We start from the raw sequence: 23,392 nt of genomic DNA on the forward strand, positions 1-23,392 counted from the left end.
GGCGGCCGAGACTCCGCTTCCCAGGGAGCCGCGCGGCGTGTCCACTTCCGGCAGGCGGCTGGGCCCGGAAGCGGCGCGCGGCGCCGGCGAATCCCGCGGCGCCAGGTCGGAGCGGGGCCGGAGTATGCGGGGCGGCCGGCGGTCTGCGGCGCGCGGCGCATTCGTTCCCCCGCGGCGGTGGCGGCGGCGCGCTGCGGCTCTCCAGTGAGCGGCGGAGGCCAGAGCGGCGGGCTGGGTGCCGGGCGGGCGGGGCCCGCGGCTGAGAGGCGGGCGGGCCGGGGGCGCCGGGCGCGGGGCAGCCATGTGGAGCGGCCGCAGCTCGTTCACCAGCCTGGTGGTGGGCGTGTTCGTGGTCTACGTGGTGCACACCTGCTGGGTCATGTACGGCATCGTCTACACCCGCCCGTGCTCCGGCGACGCCAACTGCATCCAGCCCTACCTGGCACGGCGGCCCAAGCTGCAGGTGAGCGTCCGCGGGGTTGGGGGTTGGGGGCCGGGGGCCGGGCGGGTTGGAGTGGGGACCACTCCTCCAGGCCCTAGACGCCGCCGTCGCGTCTTAGTTCGGAGCTGTGGCCGCGCGAGTCGAGATGGAACCTTTCCTGGTTCCCCAGCGGCCAGGTCTTCCGCCCTCTGACTGGCCGTGGGATGCGTGTGCGCCCAGCCAGGGCCTGGCCGGGCTGACTCTCGGCGCCCCCTCCTTTCCAGCTGAGCGTATACACCACGACGAGGTCCCACCTGGGTACGGAGAATAACATCGACCTGGTCTTGAATGTGGAAGACTTTGATGTGGAGTCCAAATTTGAAAGGTATGGTTGTAGGACAAAATGCCAGTGAAAGGGAAAACATTACTTGTGTTCAGGTCGTTTGAAAGTTAGCTTTCTGTACCTAACGTGTTTACCTTAGAGAACTAGTCTTACCGAATGTCTCGAAGTAGTAGAATATCGCAAGTGGAGGCCTATGCGTGGCCTGTAAACATTCAACCTGGAAGGTGACAGGTGATGAATGTCGTTTGGGAGGTAGCTCTCAGCAGAGCCTGATGGCAGTGGGATGTCCTGCGGCGGGGAGGCTCCGAAGGAGCAGGGGCCACGCTTGAACCAGTTGAGAGCGGACAGCTCTGTAGTTTCACTACCGGGGCTGACTTGTCTTTTCCTGGTGGAAGTAGTTCGCTTAAGTTACTTGTGAAGGAAAAGGGATGGGGATGGAGGAAGCAATTTTGTAGAAAATCATAATTAAGTGACATGTGACGTTAGAATAGATCAGTGTCCAAATATGTAGAGTAACTTAAAAATTACATCTAACATATGGCCTAATTTTTTTTAATTGAATAATTTTAACTGTGATTTGCTTCTCACAAGTCAACCATTTCCCTTCATTGCTTGGGAGGTATCTGAGGAGAGAATAATGAAAGCTTGAGACTCTAGCTGGACTCCACGCCCTCGAGGCGGCCAGTCCCTGTGGGTAGCTGGAGGCATTGGCAAGGCGGTTTCTGCCTGGCCTCTTTGGGCCTGTGATCTCAAGCCAGTTGCTGCCCTCTCTCTGCCTCCATGAAATAGAGGCCAGAAGTGCTGGTTTGGTCACCAGTCGGTTGTAGCTGCCCACACCTTTCAAAAATGCTCAGGATTCATCTGCATTGGGTTTAATTTCCCAGACATGAATACTGCATCTTCCATGCTGGGCCCTGGACCAGTTATCAAGGACAGCTAGTGAGGTTTTCCATTTGACCTGGCACAGTGTCAGCCTGGAGGTAGCGGGGAGAATGAGCACTCTGACACAGCCCCACCTCAAGTGTTTCTGAGTGCACGTTCCATCAGAGATACACAGCCCTGCACCCCCGCCTAAAGAGAGACCCTTAAGATGTCCTGGTGGAGACGGATTCTTTCTTGGGTAGTGAGGAGCCATAGATGCCTTTGTGTTTCTCATTAGAACTTTGGCCATAAGATTTTTTTTTTTTTTTTTTGAGATGGAGTCTCGCTCTGTTGCCAGGCTGGAGTGCAGTGGCGTGATCTCTGCTCACTGCAACCTCTGGCTCCTGGGTTCAAGTGATTCTCCTGCCTCAGCCTCCAAAGTAACTGAGACTACAGGTGCCCGCCACCACGCCTGGCTAATTTTTGTACTTTTAGTAGAGACGGGTTCACCATGTTGGCCAGGCTGGTCTCAAACTCCTGATCTCATGATCCACCTGCCTCAGCCTCCCAAAGTGCTGGGATTACAGGCGTGAGCCGCCGCACCTGGCCAACCATAAGGTTTTTAAGGAGAGACCAGGCACAGTGACTCACGCCTATAATCCCAGCAGTTTGGGAGGCCGAGGCGGGAGGATCACTTGAGCCCAGCGGTTCGAGACCAGCCTAGGCAATGTGACAAAACCCCAGCTCTACAACAATTTTCAAAGTTAGCCGGGCGTGGTGGCACGCACACCTGTAGTCCCAGCTACTCGGGAGACTGAGGCGGGAGGTCCCTTGAGCTCAGGAGGTTGAGGATGCAGTGAGCTATGATTGCACCCCCTGCAGTTTCAGCCTGGTGACAGCGAGACCTTGTCTCAAAAAAAGACTTTTAGGCCGGGCGGGTGGATCACAAAGTCACAAGTTCAAGACCAGCCTGGCCAACATAGTGAAACCCCGTCTCTACTAAAAATAGAAAAAATTAGCCTGGTGTAGTGGTGTGCGCCTTTAATCCCAGCTACTTGGGAGGCGGAGGCAGGAGAATCGCGTGAACCTGGGAGGCGGAGTTTGCAGTGAGCCGAGATTGCGCCATTGCTCTTCAGCCAGGGTGACAGTGCAAGACTGTCTCAAAAAAAAAAAAAAAAAAAGACTTTTTTATAAAGAGGAACCATAAACCATAAACCATGTAACCATAAACAGGTGGCATGTGAGGTTTTCCACGGGGCTGTAGTGTGGACGTCGGACTCTAGCGTGCAGGTGAAGAGCCAAGTGCCTGGTCCGAGGCCCACAGTTGTAGCAGCTCACCGGGCCTTTCCTCAGCTTGCACTGGAGGCCGCGCAGTCAGGGCAGACAGGCTTGAAAGTCAGTCCTTTGTGACTGATCATCTTTTTATCTTTAAAAATGCAACACCCAAAAAAACTACCCACATTAAATTTCTGAGACTCCAGTAGCGGGCGTACGGAGCCCTCGCCGCTGCTGCCCTTCGCTTCAGAGTTCTGGGATTCAGTGTGTGTGGTCAGCTGGTGTCCAGCTGGCTGCTTCAGCCCTGTAGCCTCAGGCGGGTCATTGACCTCTCAGCCTCCCGAGATGGAGGCAGGAAGTGCGGGCCCTCTTGCTTTCAGCTGTAGGCACCCACACCTGTGCCGAGTTCTCAGGACACACACACCCAGGACTCGTAAAGCCCCGGGCAGGTGGGTTTCATTTTTAGTACTTCTGAGCTGAAATTAATTTACTGAAACAGCTCTGTAAAGGTACTTGAATAGTTTCTAGAGACAGAATGTAATACGTATGTGGTGTAAATGGTTGTTCTGTTTCAGGACAGTTAATGTTTCTGTACCAAAGAAAACGAGAAACAATGGGACGCTGTATGCCTACATCTTCCTCCATCACGCTGGGGTCCTGCCGTGGCACGACGGGAAGCAGGTGCACCTGGTCAGTCCTCTGACCACCTACATGGTCCCCAAGCCGGAAGAAATCAACCTGCTCACTGGGGAGTCTGATGCACAGGTGAGGGTCTTTGTGGGTTACTGACAACAGGCTGTGCCGCCCCGTCAGAACGGACGTGTCTGTCTCCACACAGGCAGGAGGTGTCTAGGGCTCCAGTGACTTTGTTGGGAGTAAAGCCATTGGAATGTTACTGGCATGCATTTCTGACTTTCAGCTGAGTCATATCCATGAGTTTGCAGACAAGTTTTATCTAAAATTAGGGACAGTTGAAGTGGTCGCTGGCATTCTCTATGCAGAGTCCCTCAGGAGTGGGCCCTCTCTGTGTCTGGAGGCACCTGCTGCACCTGGTGGGATGGAGCTCTGGTCCTGCAGAGCTGGCCTGCAGCCTCTCACCAGGAGCTCTGGGGATGAGAGCTGGGCTCATTCTGCATTCTGTAGGACTGGACTATTCCTAGATGTTTATTCTAAGAATATAACTGGAGCTGCTGGAAAAGGTAGAGATACGAGTTGTAGTTTGTACATCTGTAGAAAGGTGTATGTGCAAATAAAAACTGGAAGTCACTTAAGTGATCATGAACACAGGCCAAGGATAAAGCAGGGGAATTCTGATACCCACCTTTGTGTTGAGTGGAAAGTGAGACAATTTATAAAACAAGGCTGGGCGCTGTGGCTCATGCCCGTAATCCCAGCACTTTGGGAGGCTGAGGTGGGTGGATCACCTGAAGTCAGGAGTTCGAGACTAGCCTAGCTAACATGGCGAACCCCGTCTCTACTAAAAATACAAAATTAGCCGGGCGTGATGGCGTGTGCCTGTAATCCCAGCTACTCGGGAGGCTGAGGCGGGAGAATCGTTTGAACCCTTAAGGTGAGATGGCGCCACTGCATTCCAGCCTGGGCGACTGAGGGAGACTCTGCCTCAGAAAAAAAGTTTACAAAACAAGAAAGATGGCAGCTTTCCAGGAAGAGGCTGTGAAATTGTTCCAGACAGAGAGAAAGAGAGGTGTCTCGGGGTTCATGTGGTTTTGAAAGCCCTGCCAATACCTGCTCCTGCCTCTCCCCAGTTTGCATCTGTGTCTCCTTAGGAACATCCCGCACCTGCCCCTCTCCGTGTCCCCCTCATCCGGGGCCCGCGTCCCTCCTCACCGGTGTCCTGAAAAGTGGGTGGGGTGATGGGTACGTAGCATGTAGCGCAGGGAGCCTCCCTTCCAGGTAGCAAATATGACGAGGTGTGAAAAACCAGTTGTAATGTAAATTATTGCTAAACTGTATCTTTAGGTAGGAAATGGGTAAGATCATAGTGTTTCCTAGGATGTATCAGATCTGAAACGAGCTAAGATTTCCCTGTCAGTCAGTGTGCCTTTGAAGTTTAACTTCATTTAAGAGCCGTGCATAGTCCTCAGTGTGTCTCCTCCTTTAGGCAGCCCCACATGCTTGGTTTTAGAAGCCATCTCCCTCTCAGTCTCCTTACAGCCACTGGGCTGTGTGAGCTCTGGACTTGCACAGTCTTCTGCCAAAGTCAGGGGGCTCTCACCCTCTCAGCTTCTGAGAAGTGGGCCCACTTAGTTTGAGAACCCCAGAAAAGGAATTGGTGAGATCCGTGACCACATGTTGCAAAGCAGCATGCCCAGGCTTCCATGTTGATAAGGATTGGGGGTGTTTGGTGAGAGTCTGGGGGAATTGGCAGCCTGGGGCCACTGTGCCCTCTCTGCTAGGCTGTCCCCTAGTTGTGCCGTGCATGGCTGTCTGTTCACAGGTTAGGGTGCTGACCCTGCTGTCCCGGGCACGGTTTTCTGTCCTAGCATTGGCCTCTGTTTTCCTCACTTAGCAGCAGCTCGAGGCGGAGAAGAAGCCGACAAGCGCCCTGGATGAGCCAGTGTCCCACTGGAGACCGCGGCTGGCGCTGAATGTGATGGCAGACAACTTTGTTTTCGACGGGTCTTCCCTGCCTGCCGATGTGCATCGGTACATGAAGATGTAAGTGGGGCCCCAGAGCTGGAGCGCCGGCGGGAGGGTGCTGGGACCCTGGCTGGCCAGAACCCGCCAGCGGGCTGCCCCTGCATCCTGGAGTCCCCTCTGTGCCGGGTTCATGTTCACATACCAGCTCCTTTCCTCCCTCTGGCACTGAGGTCTCTGCTGCCTGGCTCCAGTTTTCCCTCAGGCCGAGGTCTCGCTGCTCAGGCTGCCCATTTCTCCCCTTCAGGCCGAGGGTCTCAGCTGTCTGGCCCAGTTTCCTCCTTCAGTTTAGGCCCCGCTGCCTGGCCTCCAGTTTCTCTTCTCTGTAGCCGAGGGTTCTTCGTCTGGCCCAGTTTCTTTCTCGGGCTTGTGCCGAGGAGTCTCGGCTGTCTGGGTCTCCAGTTTTCCTCTTTCAGGCTGAGGTCCTCACACCTCGGCCCAGCTCTTCCCCCTCTGTGCCGAGGCCCTCGCTGCCCGGGCCCCAGCCCTTCCCACTTCCTCCTTGAGGTTGTGCTGCTACCAGAGGGCTGGAAGGGAGAAGAAGGGAATTCAAGCCGGAGCATCCTGCCCTTTGCTCCTGGCTGGCGAAGGCTTCCATGGAGAGAAAATGGAAGGCGCTCACGGGAATGTGTTGCTTTGCTGCCCTTGTGATTTTTTAACTTGGCTCATTTAGATTTACCTAAAAGTTAACCTTTAGATTATTACTTTAGTGTAACTTGCCATCAATTAAATACAATTATTGGAATTTACGTGTTTGGCCACCTGAGCTCACCCCGTGTCTCCCATGTGTTGGGGATCCCCCCCAACTCCCACACCACAACTCCGTCTCCTAGGTGGCTGCAGGTGACTCGCCCTTCCAAGTGTAGCAGCCACGTCCTGGGATTGCTCCATGTCCGTGCACAGAGGGCCCTGGGCTCTGCTGTACGGCCATGTCCCTGTAGTTCCCCCTAGTGGCCGTGGAGGCATTTTCCCACCTGTGGCCATCACTTCCTGGGGAGTGGGTCTCAGAAGCGTGCATATGTTGTCCGGCTCTCTGATTCTGTTTGGGGAGGCTGTGCCCTGGGGTCATTGTGACTGAGAAGCAGCTGAGGGTGGTGCTGGGGGGACTTCTCTGGGGTAAACCCAGTGCCTGGATGTATTGGTTCATTGAAAGGGAAAAACCTTGGACTGATTTTGGAAAGTTGTGCTTTAATCCCAGGATCCAGCTGGGGAAGACCGTGCATTACCTGCCCATCCTGTTCATCGACCAGCTTAGCAACCGTGTGAAGGACCTGATGGTGAGTGACGCCTCTGCCCACTGGTTGTGCAGCTGGCGAGACTGATCCCAAGACTGGCCCCGCAGCCCCAGCACCCTAATGGACAGGGCCATTGCTGACATTTAGCACAGAGCTTTTATCTGTGCTGGGAAGCACTGCCTTCGGGCGTGCGAGGGCTGTGACGGGGGGCGGCCCTGGTGGTGCACTGGGTTTGCTGTTGACTGGACGTGGGGTCCTCCTGAGCCTCTGGATTGTCGCTGGTGAAAGGCCCCTGAAAGATTGTTTATGCAGCGCTTAGAGGGCAGGCACCTGAGCGCTGTGTGAAACAGCGTCTGCGTGTGAGCTCCTGGTGTGCCATGTAGATTAATTCAGTGTGTCCTGAGCAAACTCCTGCTTTCCCCGCCAGGGCTAGTCCTGCACAGGCGGCCAGAGGAGCGGGTGACAGCCTTCCTCAGCTCTGGGGGTGACCCCTGGCAGGGCGGAAGGCCTGTGCGGGAGGGGAGTGGCTGCACTCTGGGCTCTGGCGCCATGTGGTTACGGGCAGTGATGGCGCTTGCTTTCCCAGGGTTGCTTTGAGGGGAGATGAAATGTGGCTACCCTTTGGCCAGTGTCAAGACTCACAGAAGCGGTTAATATTTAATGTCCCTTGCTGCACATGCGGCACTGTGCTAAGCACCCTGTGAACTTTCTGTAATCGTGCTGGGAGCTGTGGCATCGTTGCACGGATGAGGTTATTTGGGGTTCAGAGGTGAACGCTCAGCTGGGGCCCTGCAAGATCACTGCTCTGCCTTGCCTCCCTGCAAGCTGTCGCTGTCACTCTAGACCACCCAGTAGGAGCCAGGCCGCTTCACTTACGGCTTTCGGCAGCTCTGAGGCGGGCCCTCTCCCCATTTTTGTTGATGAGGAAACAGTCCTGGGGAGAGCAGGGAGCTTGCTGGGGGTACAGCTAGGAAACGGGGGAGTGGGCACCTGGAGAGCAGGGAGCTTGCTGGGGGGGTGGGTACAGCTGGGAAACGGGGGAGTGGGCACCTGGAGAGCAGGGAGCTTGTTGGGGGTACAGCTGGGAAACAGGGGAGCGGGCACCTGGAGAGCAGGGAGCTTGCTGGGGGGGTGGGTGCAGCTGGGAAATGGGGGCGCAGCCTCCTGACTGCTTTGATCTCTGCCCAGGCCCTGCTGCCTCCTGCTGACTATGGCTCTCAGAACCGTCGCTCTGTACAGCTGTTCCCTCAGACCCCTTGTGGTCCCTAACACTGCCTCCTTCACTTCTGGGGTCACCGATTGCTCCTATACAACCTGCAGACTGGGGGCCGGACAGGCAGTGACTGGCGAGCAGGTCTGGTGTTCCAGCCTCTCCCTGAACAGTTTCTCTGTCAGCCCTGCAATTCCAGTGCCTTTCTCTGTTGGCTGGAGTTTGCTGGTGTGCCGCTGACAAACCTCAGGACAGCAGCTTCTGCTAAAATGTCCCATACGGAGTTGTGTGAGCTGTGGCACCAGCCCGTGGTCCCCTCTTGTGAGGCCTCATGCTGCTGACTCCTTGCAGGCGTTCAAAAGACGGTGGAAGGGGAAGGCGGCTGCAGAAGGCTGCCCTGTGTGTGTCTGCAGATCTGTCTGTTAGAGGCCCGGGGCAGGCTTTGTGGCACAGCTGTGCCGGTGGTGGCCCGCGCTGCAGTAGTTATGGAGACACGTGCTGACAGCAGCTTCCCTGAATCCCGGTCTCTCATGTGCTGTGTCTCTGTTGCTGTGTCTCACTTGGGGCCAGATTTGAGAGGTGCTGTCTTAAGAGAGGAAGCAGGCAGCTGGGACGCAGCAGGCGCAGGAAGTCGGCACCTTCTGTGGCTGGGCCCAGCACTGCCAGATGGAGCAGGCAGTGACACCCTTCAGACACGCTTGGCAGCTCGAGGGGTGCCTGGAGGCCACCGTCCACGTGCACTGATGCCACTTGGCTGCGTGGGGCGCCCTGACAGCTGCTCTCAGGACAACCTGGCACCTGCTGGTTGTGGCTCTGACTCCACCACACCCTTGACACCAGCAGTGCCCGCCATGGCGGGTCAGGGCGTGAGGCAGGGCAGGTGGATTAGAGCACAGCCCTCGCTGGACGTTCCAGCATGTGGGGGGTGGCGCTCACCGGGTGTGGTCACTGTGCATGTGCTGTAGGGTATGGGCTTGCCCCTGTGAACCCGTTCCTTACCCTCCTACCTCGGTGCCCTGGGACCTGGCCTGCAGCCTGTGTGCATGAGACCCTGGCGGGCCGCAGGACTAAGCTTATTGTTCTGAGGCCCACACATCCATGCCACTGCCCGTGCTAGCTCTGCATTCTGTTGTCCTCATGGCCACCGCCTGCTCCATGCTTTAGGCCCTGAGGGCACTTTGCCCATGTGCTGCAGGGCTGTGCGTGTCCCGTGGTCCCCAACTCTTAGGACAAGCCAGCGCTCTGCAGGCCAAGCTCAGCGCTGTATGCTGCGCCGTGGATTCCTAGCGGATGGGTGGCAAGCATCACCTCCAGGGAACCAGGACTTGTGCACTTGAAATTGAAGGGGCATGTGCAGCAGAACAGCCCAGGCAGTGCTAGCACTGCTGAGCTCACAGGGTCCTGGTGGTGGTGGGAACCTCCCTGTGCTGGGACACAGCACGCTGGGGCCTGGGTTCTGTGGTGACAGAAGGAGGGACCTCAGGACACCTGCTGGGTCCCGTCATGTCTGACATGGGGCCACACAAGGATGGGAAGGGGGATGGCAGGGTTGACGAGGGCTGCCAAGCAGCTGGGCGCAAGGGTGTGAGGGCAGGGCCCTCAGTGTGGCTGTCTTCATCAGGTCATAAACCGCTCCACCACCGAGCTGCCCCTCACCGTGTCCTACGACAAGGTCTCTCTGGGACGGCTGCGCTTCTGGATCCACATGCAGGACGCCGTGTACTCCCTGCAGCAGTTCGGTACGTGCTGCACACGGCCGGCGTCAGGATGAGGCTGCCCTGGAGCCCCTCGGGCGTCTGAGTGCAAATCCTGACACAGGCCGAGGCCTCCACGCCTCCTGCTGCAGATACTCACATAGACGTTGAATCGGAGGCTCAGCAGCACCTGCCTCACTTCTCTCCTTGGAGATGACCTGGTTGATTGTCTGGAAATTGGCTTTATTAAGAACATAATATGTGAAATGCCATGATTTTGGTCAAATGAACCTTAACTGTTGACGAGATTTTTATTTATTTATTTATTTATTTTTGAGACAGAGTCTCACTCTGTTGCCCAGGCTGGAGTGCAGTGGCGCAATCTCTGCTTACTTCAGCCTCCGCCCCCCGGATTCAAGCGATTCGCATGCCACAGTCCCTCCAGTAGCTAGGATTTACAGGCGTGTGCCACCATGCCCAGCTAATTTTTGTATCTTTAGTAGAGATGGAGTTTCACCATGTTGGCCAGGCTGGTCTCAAACTCCTGACTTCAAGTGATCCACCCACCTGAGACTCCCAAAGTGCTGGAATTACAGGCATGAGCCACTGTGCCCGGCCTAAATTTTTATATTGAAAACTGTATTTGTAATGTTAGGTAAGATTGATATTGCCTGTTTTATATTGTATGTTTTTTTTTCCTTGGCAGGGTTTTCAGAGAAAGATGCTGATGAAGTGAAAGGAATTTTTGTAGATACCAACTTATACTTCCTGGCGCTGACCTTCTTTGTCGCAGCGTTCCACGTGAGTCGTCCACCAGGAGGGCTTGCCGCAGGCACTGGGGAGACTCCCTGGGTCCCGGGCCTCCTGCAGGGGCCCTGGACCTGGGGTTTGTGGGTGCCGTCCAGCCCTGTGGCCCCAAGCATCTGCTCCCATTGCTCAGCAGCCAGCGCTCCTGACACTTGGCGACCATTGCCCCAGTGGGCGAGTTCTCCCAGTTCTGTAAAGGGAGGAACCATAGAGCTCCGTCCACAGCCTTGGGGACTTGGGGACCTGGGCTGTGCTGTGCTGGCTTTGGGGGCGGTTTTGAAAAGGATCCAGAGTACTCTGAGCAGTGTCCACACCAGTGAGATGAACAGGTGCAGGCATCTCACCCTCCCCTGTCCGGGCCCCGACCCCATGCACGCCCATGCAGAGGTGGGCAGCTTCTGGCAGAAAGTACTTGTACAAATTCTAACACACTGATTTTTAAATGTAAAAAGTCCTGTGTGTATACAGTAGTCCCCCTTTATCCTCATCCGGTGTGTATACAGTAGTTCCCCCCCATCCTCATCTGGTGTGTATGCAGTAGTCCCCCATTCTCATCCGGTGTGTATACAATAGTCTCTTATCCTCATCCGGTGTGTATACAGTAGTCCTCCCTTATCCTCATCTGGTGTGTATACAGTAGTACCTCATTCTCATCTGGTGTGTATACAGCAGTCTCTTATCCTCATCCGGTGTGTATACAGTAGTACCTCATCCTCATCCAGTGTGTATACAGTAGTCCTCCCTTATCCTCAGGAGATATGTTCAAAGACCCTCAGTGGATACCTGAAACCAAAACCTAGAAAGACTGATTTTTCTTATAAATATATATATTATATAATGCTTATGATAAAGTTCAATTTATAAATTAAGCACAGTAAGAGATTACCAATAATAACTGGTAACAGAAACAGGACAGTACACTGTAATGAAGTTACATGGGAGTGGTCTCACTCTCAGAATATCTCATCGCACTGGTTTGTGGGTGACAGCAAACCATGGTAAAGCAAGGCTGTTGTGCTCTTATTTTCGCCCGTGGAGTTGAGCTGCTCGAGGAGAGCCATCCTGTGGCTGGTAGGCTGGTCTGTGGTTAGGCTGGAAGGGTGAGGAGGCACCCAGGCGTGCGGCTGGCGCTGGTTCTGAGTGCCTGGGAGTTTGGCTGCCCATCAAGCTAAAACTTTCTAAAGCCACATTGGAGAATTAAATGATTTTTATTAAAAGGTCGATGTCTCTAAGGATGAGCTCATGCATGGTTAGGTTTTTTTTAAGTTTTTTTTCTTTTGGAGACAGGTCTCACTATGTTGCCCAGGCTGGTCTCAAAACCCTGGGCTTAGGCAGTCCTCCGGCCTTGGCCTTGCAGTAGCCGGGACCACAGGCATGGGCCACCACGCCCAGCCCTTGCATTTCTAGCACAGTTGAGAGGTGAGGCTGCCCTGACTAGCCACAACCCGAGAGCAGGGTCGGGACGCCCAGCCAGCCCCACAGTCCAGGGGAATCCAGAGCCTCCAATTGCCTGTGGGCCTTTCCAGCAATTCAAGTCATTATTTCAGAAGGGCCCCTGCAAAGCCTGCCTGGGCACTCTAGGTTCTGACAGGACATGGCAGGCCAGGTGCATGGAGGTGCGGGTCCCGAGTGTAGACATCTGTCCTGATGCGTCCTGAGGCTGAGCACACTGCAGCCTCACAGTCACACGTGAGGCCTCTATCTCTGTCTCACGGGAGATAGAAACAGCAGGAGATGTGAGTTGCTGTCGTGTGTGTTCTCTCTAGCTTCTCTTTGATTTCCTGGCCTTTAAAAATGACATCAGTTTCTGGAAGAAGAAGAAGAGCATGATCGGCATGTCCACCAAGGCAGGTAGGCGCCCCGAGCGTGGCCCTGCTCAGATCCTCTGCCCCGGGGATGCTCACTGGAGCCTGCAGTTGCGGGCTGCCCGCCTCACTGCTGGCTGCAGACACAGCGCCGGGTGTGTGCTTGGCTCTTGAGAAGCCTCTGAGACCAGGCACTGTAAAACCCAGAGAGCCTTTGCGGCAATTGCAGTGGGACTGTTGGGGGCTGCGTGGCTCAGGGCCTCCAGAGGCTGCGCAGCTCAGGGCCTGGCTGCAAACTGTGGCATGCGTGTGGTGTGACTGCCGGAGGCTGCATAGCTCAGGGCCTGGCTGTGGACTCTGGCGTGCATGGGGTTTGGACCTGGGCTGTGGGGAGTGAGAAGCATGGACCTCTCCAGCCCTCCCGGCTGCTCACGGGCGCTGAGCGGGGCTGGGGCCTCACATCCCCTGTCTTAGTTCCCTTGCCCCGTCCTCCCGCGGGTCTTCCTTCCCCGACCAGCGCAGGCCTGGGTGTGTGGGGCCTGCCAGGTGATGGCAGTTGATAGGCCCGTGGTGCTGTGCCCGGCAGCGATAGGGAGTGTGCAGCTGTTAGGTAGGGCGGTCAGGGACCCCTGAGGCCAGGCAGCCCGGGCAGGAGGCCTGCCAAGATCTGGGACCAATGTTCCTGGCCAAGGGTGCCTGCCGTGGTTAGGGGGCCCAAGTGAGTGAGGGTCCTCCTGACCTTGCAGGGGTGGAGGTTGTCACAGTGGGGTGGGGAGCGGTGGTCTGGACAGGGGCGAGGGGTTGGTGGTGTGAGGACGAGGAGTGGGTGAGTCCTGTTGGTTAGTAGGAGTGTTCGGCTCCAGTGAGGGGTTGGCGGTGTGAGGACGAGGAGTGGGTGAGTCCTGTTGGTTAGGAATGAGGAGTGTTCGGCTCCAGTATCAGAGACCCAAACAAGTTGTTTTTCTCACGTGGAAAAGATGCCCAAGCAGGTGGCCCTGGCTGCCTGGGGGCCCTGCCGTGCTCTGTGGTGGAGTCTCCTAACCCTAATGCCTTTCCCGGCGTCCCGGGTTGGGGTGGCCAGCAGACAGCGCTGTGGCCATGAGCACTGTTTGTCGTGTGGCTCCATGGATCTGCTTCCCCTGCCTGCCCTGGGGGTTTGCGGGAGGAGGAAGACGTGTTGAATAAGCTGGAGTGGTTGTTAAGGTACAGGCTGGGGAGGAAACCAGTCCGGACTTGAAAAGCCACGCGCTTATCACAGAACCAGCATAAGACCTGCCTGGAATCTAAGCTGTGCTGGCCGCCATCCGACCTCTGCCCACGCTCCGTGCTCGTTTGCAGGTGTGGCTCAGACACGTGCTTGTGGAGCTGGTGTGTGTGGCTCAGACACGTGTTTGTGGAGCTGGTGTGGGGCCAGCTGTTAGTTCAGCAGCCTTCAAGACACTTTCCTGGCTGCTGGATACTTCCCTGTTCTTTTTAAACAGGGGAACATGGACTGGGGAGTACGTGAAGCTTCTCGGGCGTGGGGGTTGGGATGGGGGACTGGGGGTATGTGTGCGACTTGGGGGCACACAGGCGGGGTCTGCCCTGCACCCCCTCCCAGCCCGACCGTCCTGTCCCCAGTGCTCTGGCGCTGCTTCAGCACCGTGGTCATCTTCCTGTTCCTGCTGGACGAGCAGACGAGCCTGCTGGTGCTGGTCCCGGCGGGCGTTGGAGCCGCCATCGAGGTGAGTTCCGGGCAGTGACCTGAACTGTCTGAGGTCCATGGGCCTCCGCGCACTCGGGAAAGGCTTTCAGGCCCAGCGTGTGAGACCTTCCGTGGAAGCCTGTGTGCTTGTTCCCGACGGCCTTGGTGTTCTGGAAGCTGTGGAATGGCAGGCGGTGGCTATAAAGGCTTTGAACAAGTGGAGAGCAGGGAAATGGGTGTTCTGATGGCATCAGCTCCTGAGGCCTGTCCACCAAGCAGAGTGGTTTACGTGTTTGAGAAATCCCACCACGCGCAAAGCAGAGGCGTAAACCGTGGGGCCTTGAGAGGCTCGTGCTGTGGCTGCAGAGCTGAGCACGGCGGCCAGGTGGGCAGTGACGGAAATCACTCGGTGCCCTGTGGTCCAGCCCTGTTCGGAGCTCAGAAAAGCCAGCCAAAAGGGAGCCTCGTGGGGCAGGGCCAGCTTGGGAGCAAAACTTGAGGGGCCGATGGCCTTCGGGGTGAGAGGGCCCAGACACCCGCCTAGCTCCTCCCTGAGCTCTGTGCCACCCCGGCAGGAGCCAGAGTCTGAGGGCCCCGCAGTTGGTGGCCCATTTGTGGGTGGGGGCCTGCACGGCCGTCATGCCTGTTGAGGAGGAGCTGGATTAGACGGTGCTGGAGCACCGCAGGCGGGGCCCTCCATAGGTACGAGTCACAGTGCCACGCCCGGCTCAGGCACCAGTCCTCTGTGAACGATGCCTTCCAAGGATGCAGCCAGGTGGTGGCAGCTCTCAGAGAGGTCCTGAAACAGGCTCCACGGCTGCCCAAGTGCCAGGCAGAAGGAGGTGGGGGCTAATTTGGGTGCAGGCAGGGTGGTTTAGAGAACCGCACTTGCATGCTCGTTTTGTCGTCTGCTGGTCGGTGGCTGTGCAGCCCACCTGACCAGGTATACCTGCCGGGTGTGGGTTAGAGGCCCAGGTCCGGCCCCCACCATTCTGCCCTGAGCTGTGGGAGGGACAGGAAGAGGACAGTGGGCTGGGCGGGGCCGTGGGCGGCAGGTCCTATCCGTTACCATCTGGGTCATTCATTCGGGGTCTTGTGGCCTTGGAATATTAAAGGAACTATTTCCAGATTTCTCCCCTCAGCTGTGGAAAGTGAAGAAGGCATTGAAGATGACTATTCTTTGGAGAGGCCTGATACCTGAATTTCAGGTAGGATTTAACTGTAGTGGCTGAACCCCACGCCCTCTCTGAAGAGTGTGGTTTTGCCTCCTGCGTGCAGAGTAAAGTGGCCATCCGCGGATGAGTCACTGTGGGCCTCTGTCGGGAGCCTCCGTGGTGGAGGCAGCACTGGTTTCCGATCGCAGCCACTCTCTTCGCCTGAGGACTCCCCAGTCATGTACCTAGTTCTGACCCTCTTCAATGCCGATGGCAGTGCTTCTGGGCCTGAGCCGGCCTCTGGGAGAAAGGATGCTGGCCGGCCAGCGGGAGTGCTTCGTTTTGGCACCTTGCCTAGAGCGCGCTCCCGAGGCTGGTGCTGACTGGGGTCAGTACAGTCCTGGCAATCCCCAAGTGAGTGAACCCCTGCCTCTTGTGGCTGCCCCAGTGCCTGGGTGCTCATGAGGCCCCTAGGCAGATGAGGGCTGGGGCAGAGCTGGAGCTGAATCTCAATGCCCACAGATGGACCTTGGTTGAGGCAGGGCCCTCAGCAGTCACGGCTGAGATTTTCCATGCTGTGGGCAGAGGAAGGGCAGGAAGCCCAGCAGATACAGCACAGCCACTGTGTTCCAGCCTGGCCCCGTGACTCCTGGCCGGCTGGTTCAGAGCATTGTCGGCTGTGCCTGTGCCCTCTGCAGTGTTCTCACTGTGAAGCAGCGGCACTGAAAACCGAGCCACCCAACGAGGAACAGCAGTGAGGCCGCGCTGTCCCCGCTCAGGCCTGCGGGACCCAGGGCCAGGGTGAGGTGGGAAGGGTCCATGCAGATCCCTGTCCTCTGGGTCCTCTCCTCGGCCGGTAGGGACCTGAGCGCCCTCTGTAGCGAGGCCTGGGTCAGCTCTGCAGCCATGTGTGACGCCCGTTAGTCACAGCTCACCTGTGCTCAGATCCTCCCTGAGTCTGTTAACATCCCCTGTGTTGAATTTCACAACAGTTTGGCACTTACAGCGAATCTGAGAGGAAAACCGAGGAGTACGATACTCAGGTAAGTCACATGTGATTCAGGGCACGTGCATGCCAGGCACATCCCACATCCTCGAAGACGGGGCTCTTGCTGTCACTGCTCAGTGCGGAAGTGTCCTTGGAGTACGGGTCAGCCCGCCTTGAGCAGGGATCCCGAGTGAACACATAAAACCCAAATTTCTTACTGGGAAGGGCGGGGGCTTGCAGAGACGCTCATTCTCCAGTCCTTACAGGCACAGCCTGCCTGTGTCACCGTATAGTAGGGGTATTTTCATCGTTTGTAAGTCACATTTGCCAGGCAGCTGACACAGGCCTTGGTGTCTGCTGTGGTTGCTGGGAATGCACTTGCTGTCACCAAGGCCGTAACAGCCTCGGCAGCTCGGTGGCCTGGAGGATCGGCCCCAGAAGCACAGAGCATCACCTTTCCCCAGTGCTGTTGGGGAAGCTGGAAGTCTCAGTTCAAGTTAAAAGAACATTTCTGCACAGGAGTGATTTTGGTTTGGTTTAACGTTCACCAGCTTATATCTAACTTTCACGGAGTTGTAAAGCTGAAATCAATAGATACAGCTGGCGATGTAACTACATTACTTAGTAGACAGTGTTTTCAGGTGTCTTTCCATTATGTTTGTTGATTTGTTGTGGATTGGTTGGTTTTGACCAGCCCAAATTGATCTATTATTATTAACTAGCGCCTGTAGTTACACCCGGGCTGTGGCGCATGCGGTGCCTCCTGGGCTGTGGCAAGTGCATGAAGCCCTACGTACGCCCCTCACCCCGCCCGCCCCCTTCAGAGCAGCCCTGCCGCCCCGAGTTCTGTCCGTCCCTGTCGTAGTGAGCTCCATGCAGTGCGTTTACACAGGCCTGGTGTTTGGGCCTCTAACTGGAAGCTCCCTTTGTTCCCCGCAGGCCATGAGGTACTTGTCATACCTGCTGTACCCTCTCTGTGTCGGGGGTGCTGTCTATTCCCTCCTGAATATCAAGTATAAGAGGTAGGAGGCCGCATACGCTTCACCTGCTCCGTCTTTCCCCTGAGAAAGCCATTTGGATGACTGAGCCAGAGCGGAGTGTGGCTGGAGGGCAAGCTAGGGGCCAGGGCACTTGGGCGAGTGCCTGGGAGGGATCCTGACCCTGCAGCTGCGCACGGTGGGCTCTGGGCCTCAGTGTCCCCCCACCGGTAAGGTGTAGCTGAGAGGACTGACTCCGGCCACCAGGCTTCATGGGAAGCTTGGCCCTGAGCTGAGAGGGGTCCTGGAGCCCCTGGCCTCCGCTGCCTGGGTGGGATGCTGGCCTTGAGCCGAGAGGCGACGGAGCCCCTGGCCTCTGCTGCCCGAGCAGGGTGCTGGCCCCGAGCTGAGAGGGGTCCCAGAGCCCCTGGCCTCTGCTGCCCGAGCAGGGTGCTGGCCCTGAGCTGAGAGGGGTCCCAGAGCCCCTGGCCTCTGCTGCCTAGGCGGGGGCGCTCAGCGCTGTCTCCAGCTTGAGAACCAGGCTCAGCACTGCTGCTCTTGGCTGCCTAGCTGCAGTGAGAACACCTGGGGTTTTTTTTAAGAGAATTTTTAATGAAAGAATTATTTTTCGTCAATCTAATACAGATACTAAGCTATGCAAGAAATGGGACTTCTCCTTTTTTTTTTTTTTCCATTTCAGCTGGTACTCGTGGTTAATCAACAGCTTTGTCAATGGTGAGTCCATGTGCTTCCCTACTTCAGTAATAGTATTTACAGCAGGCACCAATTTAATTGTTCTCACATTGTAACCCAGTGTGGCAGGTGCCTCTGCGGTGTCCAGGGCTCCCCCCAGGCTGTGAGCAGATAAAGCCCTACGTAGCTTTGCAACAGTGACTGGTTCTGAGAAACAGGTCCTTGTACAAGCGACAGGGAGTGCTTACACCAGATGCGGCAGCCACTCCACACCAGGCTGTGTGGTGCAGCCGCCTGGTATCCATGTACGTCGCTGATCACAACAGCGTTGTGTGGTACGGGACTGTTGTCTGTTTTCTTCATGAAAACAAGTAACCATTAAAACAACACCATCCACGTCTGGTTCCTTAGAGCAAATGGAAGCACCAGGCTCTCCTGCCGATGCACTGTGGGGACCCTGCAGGGCCCTGTGCTCGGGGCCACATGTCCTGGGAGGCCCGCCTGCCCCCACCTGCCCCAGGTGGCACTTTCAGCTGCATGGGCTGCTGTGTCCATTCCCCCGCCCCACCAGACCAGCCCTGATCACAGCTTTGTGGTCTCTTTGGGAAGTGGTCCCTTGAGCATTAAGGGCGAGGGCCTGTCTGGTGCAGAGCAGGTGGGTCCCGCACTGCCGTCCTCTCTGGTGGGAGTCCCACAACTGGTGGGAGCCCCACACCTGGTGGGAGCCCCACATTTGACCCCTGGGGCAGGACCTTGTGGGTCAGGAGGCCGTGTCCTCAGCCCCAGGGTGCTCAGCGCCCTCACTCACTTGACCCCATGGGCAGCAGTTACACTGATTAATAAATAGAAGAGCTTTGCTCTCCAAAGTTGTCACAGACTCTTGATAAACTTACCAGCCAGAAAGTTGCTTCACACAATGACAGACTCTGAAGTTGTCTGGATAGCAGACCTTGTTTTCTGCCCGCTATGCACAGACGTGGCAGCCTGGCCCTCCACGCCTGGTGAGTGCTGTCTGTCTCTCTGCAGGGGTCTATGCCTTTGGCTTCCTCTTCATGCTGCCCCAGCTCTTTGTGAACTACAAGGTAAGGTGATGTGTGCTGCCTGCGGCCCGGCCCCCGTCTCCTGTGCTGCCCGCAGCTGACCTGTGCCTGTCTCTCCTGTTTCAGTTGAAGTCAGTGGCACATTTGCCCTGGAAGGCATTCACCTACAAGGTGAGTGTGACAGTTGGCGAGGAGTCCCCTCTCACTGAGCAGAGCATGGGTGAGGGCGTCTTCCAGCCCCAGCATTACCGGGGCAGTCTCTGCCCAGAGTGCATCTGCAGCCATCCCTTCCACTGAAAAATATTAAGGAGGCTCCTTTAAGAAAAGCGAAGAGCTGTAGAGAACTTCAGACCCTGAAAGACTGGGGTTCTCTCACTTGTCACAGATTTGGTTTTGGTTTTTTTTAGTTTTTATGTTTCTTAGCATGTGTGTCAAGACACAGACCCCTGTGGCCCAGTAACCGGTGCCTGGGGACAGTGGATTCAGGCCTCCCAGGCAGGAATGGAAGCCCCAGTGGGCCGTGGCCATTCCCCGCGGGTAGAGCTGTGGAGGCCCCCTTGGCTCCTTGTGGGATTAGAAGTGCCTCAGCATTGCAGGCGGAGCTGAGTTAATGGGATGTAATTTGCACTTTTCTGAAGTCAAGTACAAGCTCCCAGAGGAAAGGGCAATGCTCGGGCAGCTCTCCCCTTGGCTCTCCCCTTGGCTCTGTCTCGGGCGGCTCTGCCCTTGGCTCTCCCCTTGGCTCTGGTTTCAGGCTGTTCTCTTTGGGTTCCCCGATGTGAGTGGGAGCCTGGGCAAGACCTGCAGTGTGTCAGGTGCCAGCGGCTGTGGGGAACCCCTGAGGGAACAGAGCGTTGTGTCTCCACTTGCCGGCTTTCTGCTCTTTTCATTGTTGCTGTGAAGAGTTCCAGTTAGTTCCAAGTATCTGCCAAAAGCCATTTGCTTGGTTAGGTTACCAGAAACAATAGGATTCCAGTCCCAGCAACTGGGATTCACCTTCCTCCCGTCTGGCCCTGCAGGCTTTCAACACCTTCATTGATGACGTCTTTGCCTTCATCATCACCATGCCCACGTCTCACCGGCTGGCCTGCTTCCGGGACGATGTGGTGTTCCTGGTCTACCTGTACCAGCGGTGGTGAGTGCGGCTGTGCACGCTCAGCTCTTAGTCCGTCTCAGCGGCGTGGCGCTGCTGCTGAACAGAATGACGGCTTTCACGGCACCCTGCGCCTGTGTGTCCATTTGAAGGCAAAGATAATTTGCGGGTGGTGGTTTTTCCTGTCTTGCCTAAACTTGGGTTCCAGTTGCCCATGATATGACCTGGCAAGAAACTGTTGCAGCTCTGTCTCCTCATTGTGCTTTAGAAATGCTCATTTCTATGTGAATTTTTGATTAGCCACTGAAAGCAAATTTCTCTCCTTAAGCTATTTACTTATTCACAGTCATTGCTATTGAGCAGAACAGAGACCGTAGCACGACTAATCCATACTTGGCACTAGCCTTGAGGTGTCCAGCTGGCAGTCCTGGGGTCCAGGTCTCCAGCGTCGGGAACAGGCTCTGGGCCACTCTTGGGCTGTGTGTCCCTGCAGGGCAGAATGTCACTGGAGAGCGCGCTCACCTCAACATTGGCCACACCCCTTAAACCAGCCACCCGGGCCTCTGAAGATGACATTGTGTTGACCTCCCGGCTTGGCCTTCAGGTCGAAGGCTGATGGCTAAGGAAAAGGCTTTGTGGAATTTTCTAAACGCAGAGGCTCAGGTCCCGCCCCGGGCCTCCTGCTTCCCTCCAGGGCTGACATCTGCCCTCTCAGTCAGCAAGAGCTCCCTCAGCTCTGCTGTGCCAGGGTAGGAGCCAGGGATCTGGGGCTCCCCTCAGGAGGGTTGTATCCAGACCACTGCAAGCACTGCCCTCACCTCCAGTCCCGGCCCCAGGCCTTGTCCAGGGGTGGAAGGAGTGTGTGTCACCCCCAAGGCCTGTTGCCAAGTGTCTCAGAGCCTCCTGGCTATGTCCTTTCTCTGACCCTCGAGATCCCTCTTCCCATCTCCCCCCACCCCGACCAGGAGGCCACCACTCATACACCATGGCTGTGACACTTCCGTGCGCCCTTCCCAGGCCATGGCCCCCCTCAAGGCCTGGGCATCCTCCTAGTGCTGGAGAGAGAGCCTTTTCCCCCAGGTCGTCCTGGGGGGTCCTGCCTCGGTCTGGGCTGCCGGCCCTTGGGGAGCACAGTGCTCCCATCCCCGCCTGTCTCCACACACAGCTTCGCCGGGTGTTTCGGAGCCTCTGTCCCGGCCAGCGTGAGGCTGGCATTGTTCGGCCTGTTTTAACTCTTTGTTCAGGTGCAGTTGGCACATCCACACAGTGGCGCATGGCCGCCCTTGCCTAGCTCTCCAGGCCTGGCCGCCGGCTGCCCACCCACCCCCTTGCTGTCTCGTGCAGCCCCTGCACTGGAGCTCCAGCCTGGGTCTCAGCAGGAAGGGCTGTTTCCCCGTAAGCAACACTCACGCTCACAAGGGGCTTGGTTCCCATCCCCCGTTCACCATTCTCAGATCCCCCAGTTGGCCTCCTGCCCCCTGCAGAGCTTGAGGTTGTCCAAGCCATGGAGCCCCAGAAGCTGCTGCGCCTGGCGTGGTTGTCACTCTTCAGGGTCCCGTCTCAACCGTGAGCCCTTCAGGTGGCTCCCAAGTCCTCGCAGGTGGCCCAGGGCGTGCCTGAAACTGTGCTACACTCGGGCTCTGTGTGTTTCTGGTTCCAGACCTGCAAACGGTGTTTGGCCAGGACCACAGGGCCCTTGGTGGGCAGCAGGTCCGTTTGTAAGCTGAAACCCTGTACGTCTACTGTTCGTGGCTGTGTGGAGCTGCCCCTCACGTCACAGCTTTCTCATCCATACGTAGGGGTGATGTTGGCAAAGCCTCGGGGGCTCAGGATCAAAGGTGGCGGCAGTGTCCTGCCAAGTGTTCACAGCTGAGGAGACGCGCTCCCTGAACATGGCAGTTCCTGTTCTGATCGCGCAGGTCTCCGTGATTCCACAGTTCCCAGAAGGCAGCCAGTGCAGCCTCCGGGTCCTCCATTTGGCCAAGCTTCCCTTTCCTAGAGAGCAGTGCATTGGCCTGGCCATGCAGAACAAAACACAACTCAGAAATCCCTCCTCAGCCCTCGGCAGTAAAACTTCGGAGGATCGACTTTTTAGTTAATTTGCTCACTGTGGCCGCTCACTGGAAAATAAATCAAGGATGCCAAGTCCTCCTCTTAGGAAAATAGGCGCTGCAGTGGGGTTTGCTGATGTGCTCATTTGTGTCGTTGTAGGCTTTATCCTGTGGATAAACGCAGAGTGAACGAGTTCGGGGAGTCCTACGAGGAGAAGGCCACACGGGCGCCCCACACAGACTGAAGGCCGCCCGGGCTGCCGCTGGCCACGTGCAACTTGAATTGTCCATGAGTATTTTTGGAAGCATTTGGTGGAATTCCCAGACATTGCATTTTCTGTGTTGCCAAAATCGCTTTGGACATTTCTCAGACATCTCCCACGTCCCTCACATCAGATTTGGAGCTGGTGGCGCTCACGGTGCCCCCATGTGTGAACGTCTGTCTTGGTCACAGAGCTGGGCGCTGCCAGTCACCTTGAGCTGTGGTGGCTCCTGGCGCGCGAGTGTCCGGGGGTCGGCCATGTCCTCACACTGGCAGGTGCGGGAGCCCTCACAGGCAAGGGGGCTGTGGGAGTTCCATTTCAGGTGGTTTTCTAAGTGCTCCTTATGTGAATTTCAAACACATACGGAATTCATTCCGCGTGGACTCTGGGATCAAAGGCTCTTTCCTCTTTTGTTTGAGAGTTGGTTGTTTTAAAGCTTAATGTATGTTTCTGTTTTAAAATAAATTTTTCTGGCTGTGGCATTTTTCTTGACCTGGTATAATGAAAGTATTTCAGATGTTTGAGTTTAACCCTTTTCCAGAAAGTAATACATAATATGGATTTATTTATGCATTAAAAGAGCAAATTTAAAGAGCCCTTCCCAAGCCTTTGAGTCATGAGTGTTCTTACATACTTAGCATCTCAGTTATTTAAGACTAAATTATTGTACAGAGCCATGACCCGTCGGGTCAAGCCTATCTTGCCCTAGGTTGAGGCAGAGAGGGAGAAATGGAATAGAAAGATGGATAGAGAACTGCTGGACTCAGTGTATAGTAAAGTTTCATGTTTGCTGAAGTTAGTTCTTGTGGGGTTTGTTGTTCTCAGCCCACAGCAGCCTCCACCTCCCATGTTCACGTGATCGATTCTCCTGCCTCAGCCTCCTGAGTAGCTGGGACTACAGGTGTGCGCCACCACATCCAGCTTTTTTGTATTAATATTTTTAGTAGAGATGTGGTTTTGCCATGTTGGCCAGGCTGGTCTCAAACTCCTGAACTCAAGTGATCACTCGCCTTAGCCTTTTGAAGTGCTGGGAGTACAGGCATGAGCCTCCCCACCTGGCCTCTAAATACGTAGTCTTTTTTTTATTCCTGGGCATTTCCTTGCTCTAAGTCTCCTTTGCCAATAACAGCTTTCATCCTC

The 23,392-nt window shown here is 56.2% G+C and overlaps 1 protein-coding gene across 4 annotated transcripts; it reads left to right on the plus strand.

The window, feature by feature from the left end:
• The first annotated feature begins 43 nt into the window (after positions 1–43).
• CLPTM1L (CLPTM1 like) lies at positions 44–22,857 on the plus strand. Of its 4 annotated transcripts, none has more exons than XM_017959419.3 (17): positions 44–463; positions 706–806; positions 3,476–3,665; positions 5,434–5,579; positions 6,757–6,835; positions 9,625–9,742; positions 10,404–10,498; positions 12,271–12,355; positions 13,930–14,033; positions 15,136–15,201; positions 16,140–16,190; positions 17,075–17,157; positions 17,813–17,847; positions 18,832–18,887; positions 18,972–19,016; positions 19,865–19,980; positions 22,150–22,744. In XM_017959419.3, exons 1-17 carry the CDS (start codon positions 302–304, stop codon positions 22,232–22,234), a joined length of 1,617 nt encoding a protein of 538 aa, XP_017814908.2. In that variant the 5' UTR covers positions 44–301; the 3' UTR covers positions 22,235–22,744. The 4 variants fall into 4 exon arrangements, 3 of the variants coding, with proteins under 3 accessions (XP_017814908.2, XP_031521917.1, XP_021794908.1); XM_021939216.2 differs by having other exon boundaries at positions 302–463; positions 5,431–5,579; positions 22,150–22,857; XR_004183615.1 differs by lacking the exon at positions 17,075–17,157 and having other exon boundaries at positions 49–463; positions 5,431–5,579; positions 22,150–22,857.
• Positions 22,858–23,392: the final 535 nt, after the last annotated feature.

This window comes from Papio anubis, chromosome 5 (genome assembly GCF_008728515.1).
Source record: "Papio anubis isolate 15944 chromosome 5, Panubis1.0, whole genome shotgun sequence".
Lineage (NCBI taxonomy): Eukaryota > Metazoa > Chordata > Mammalia > Primates > Cercopithecidae > Papio > Papio anubis.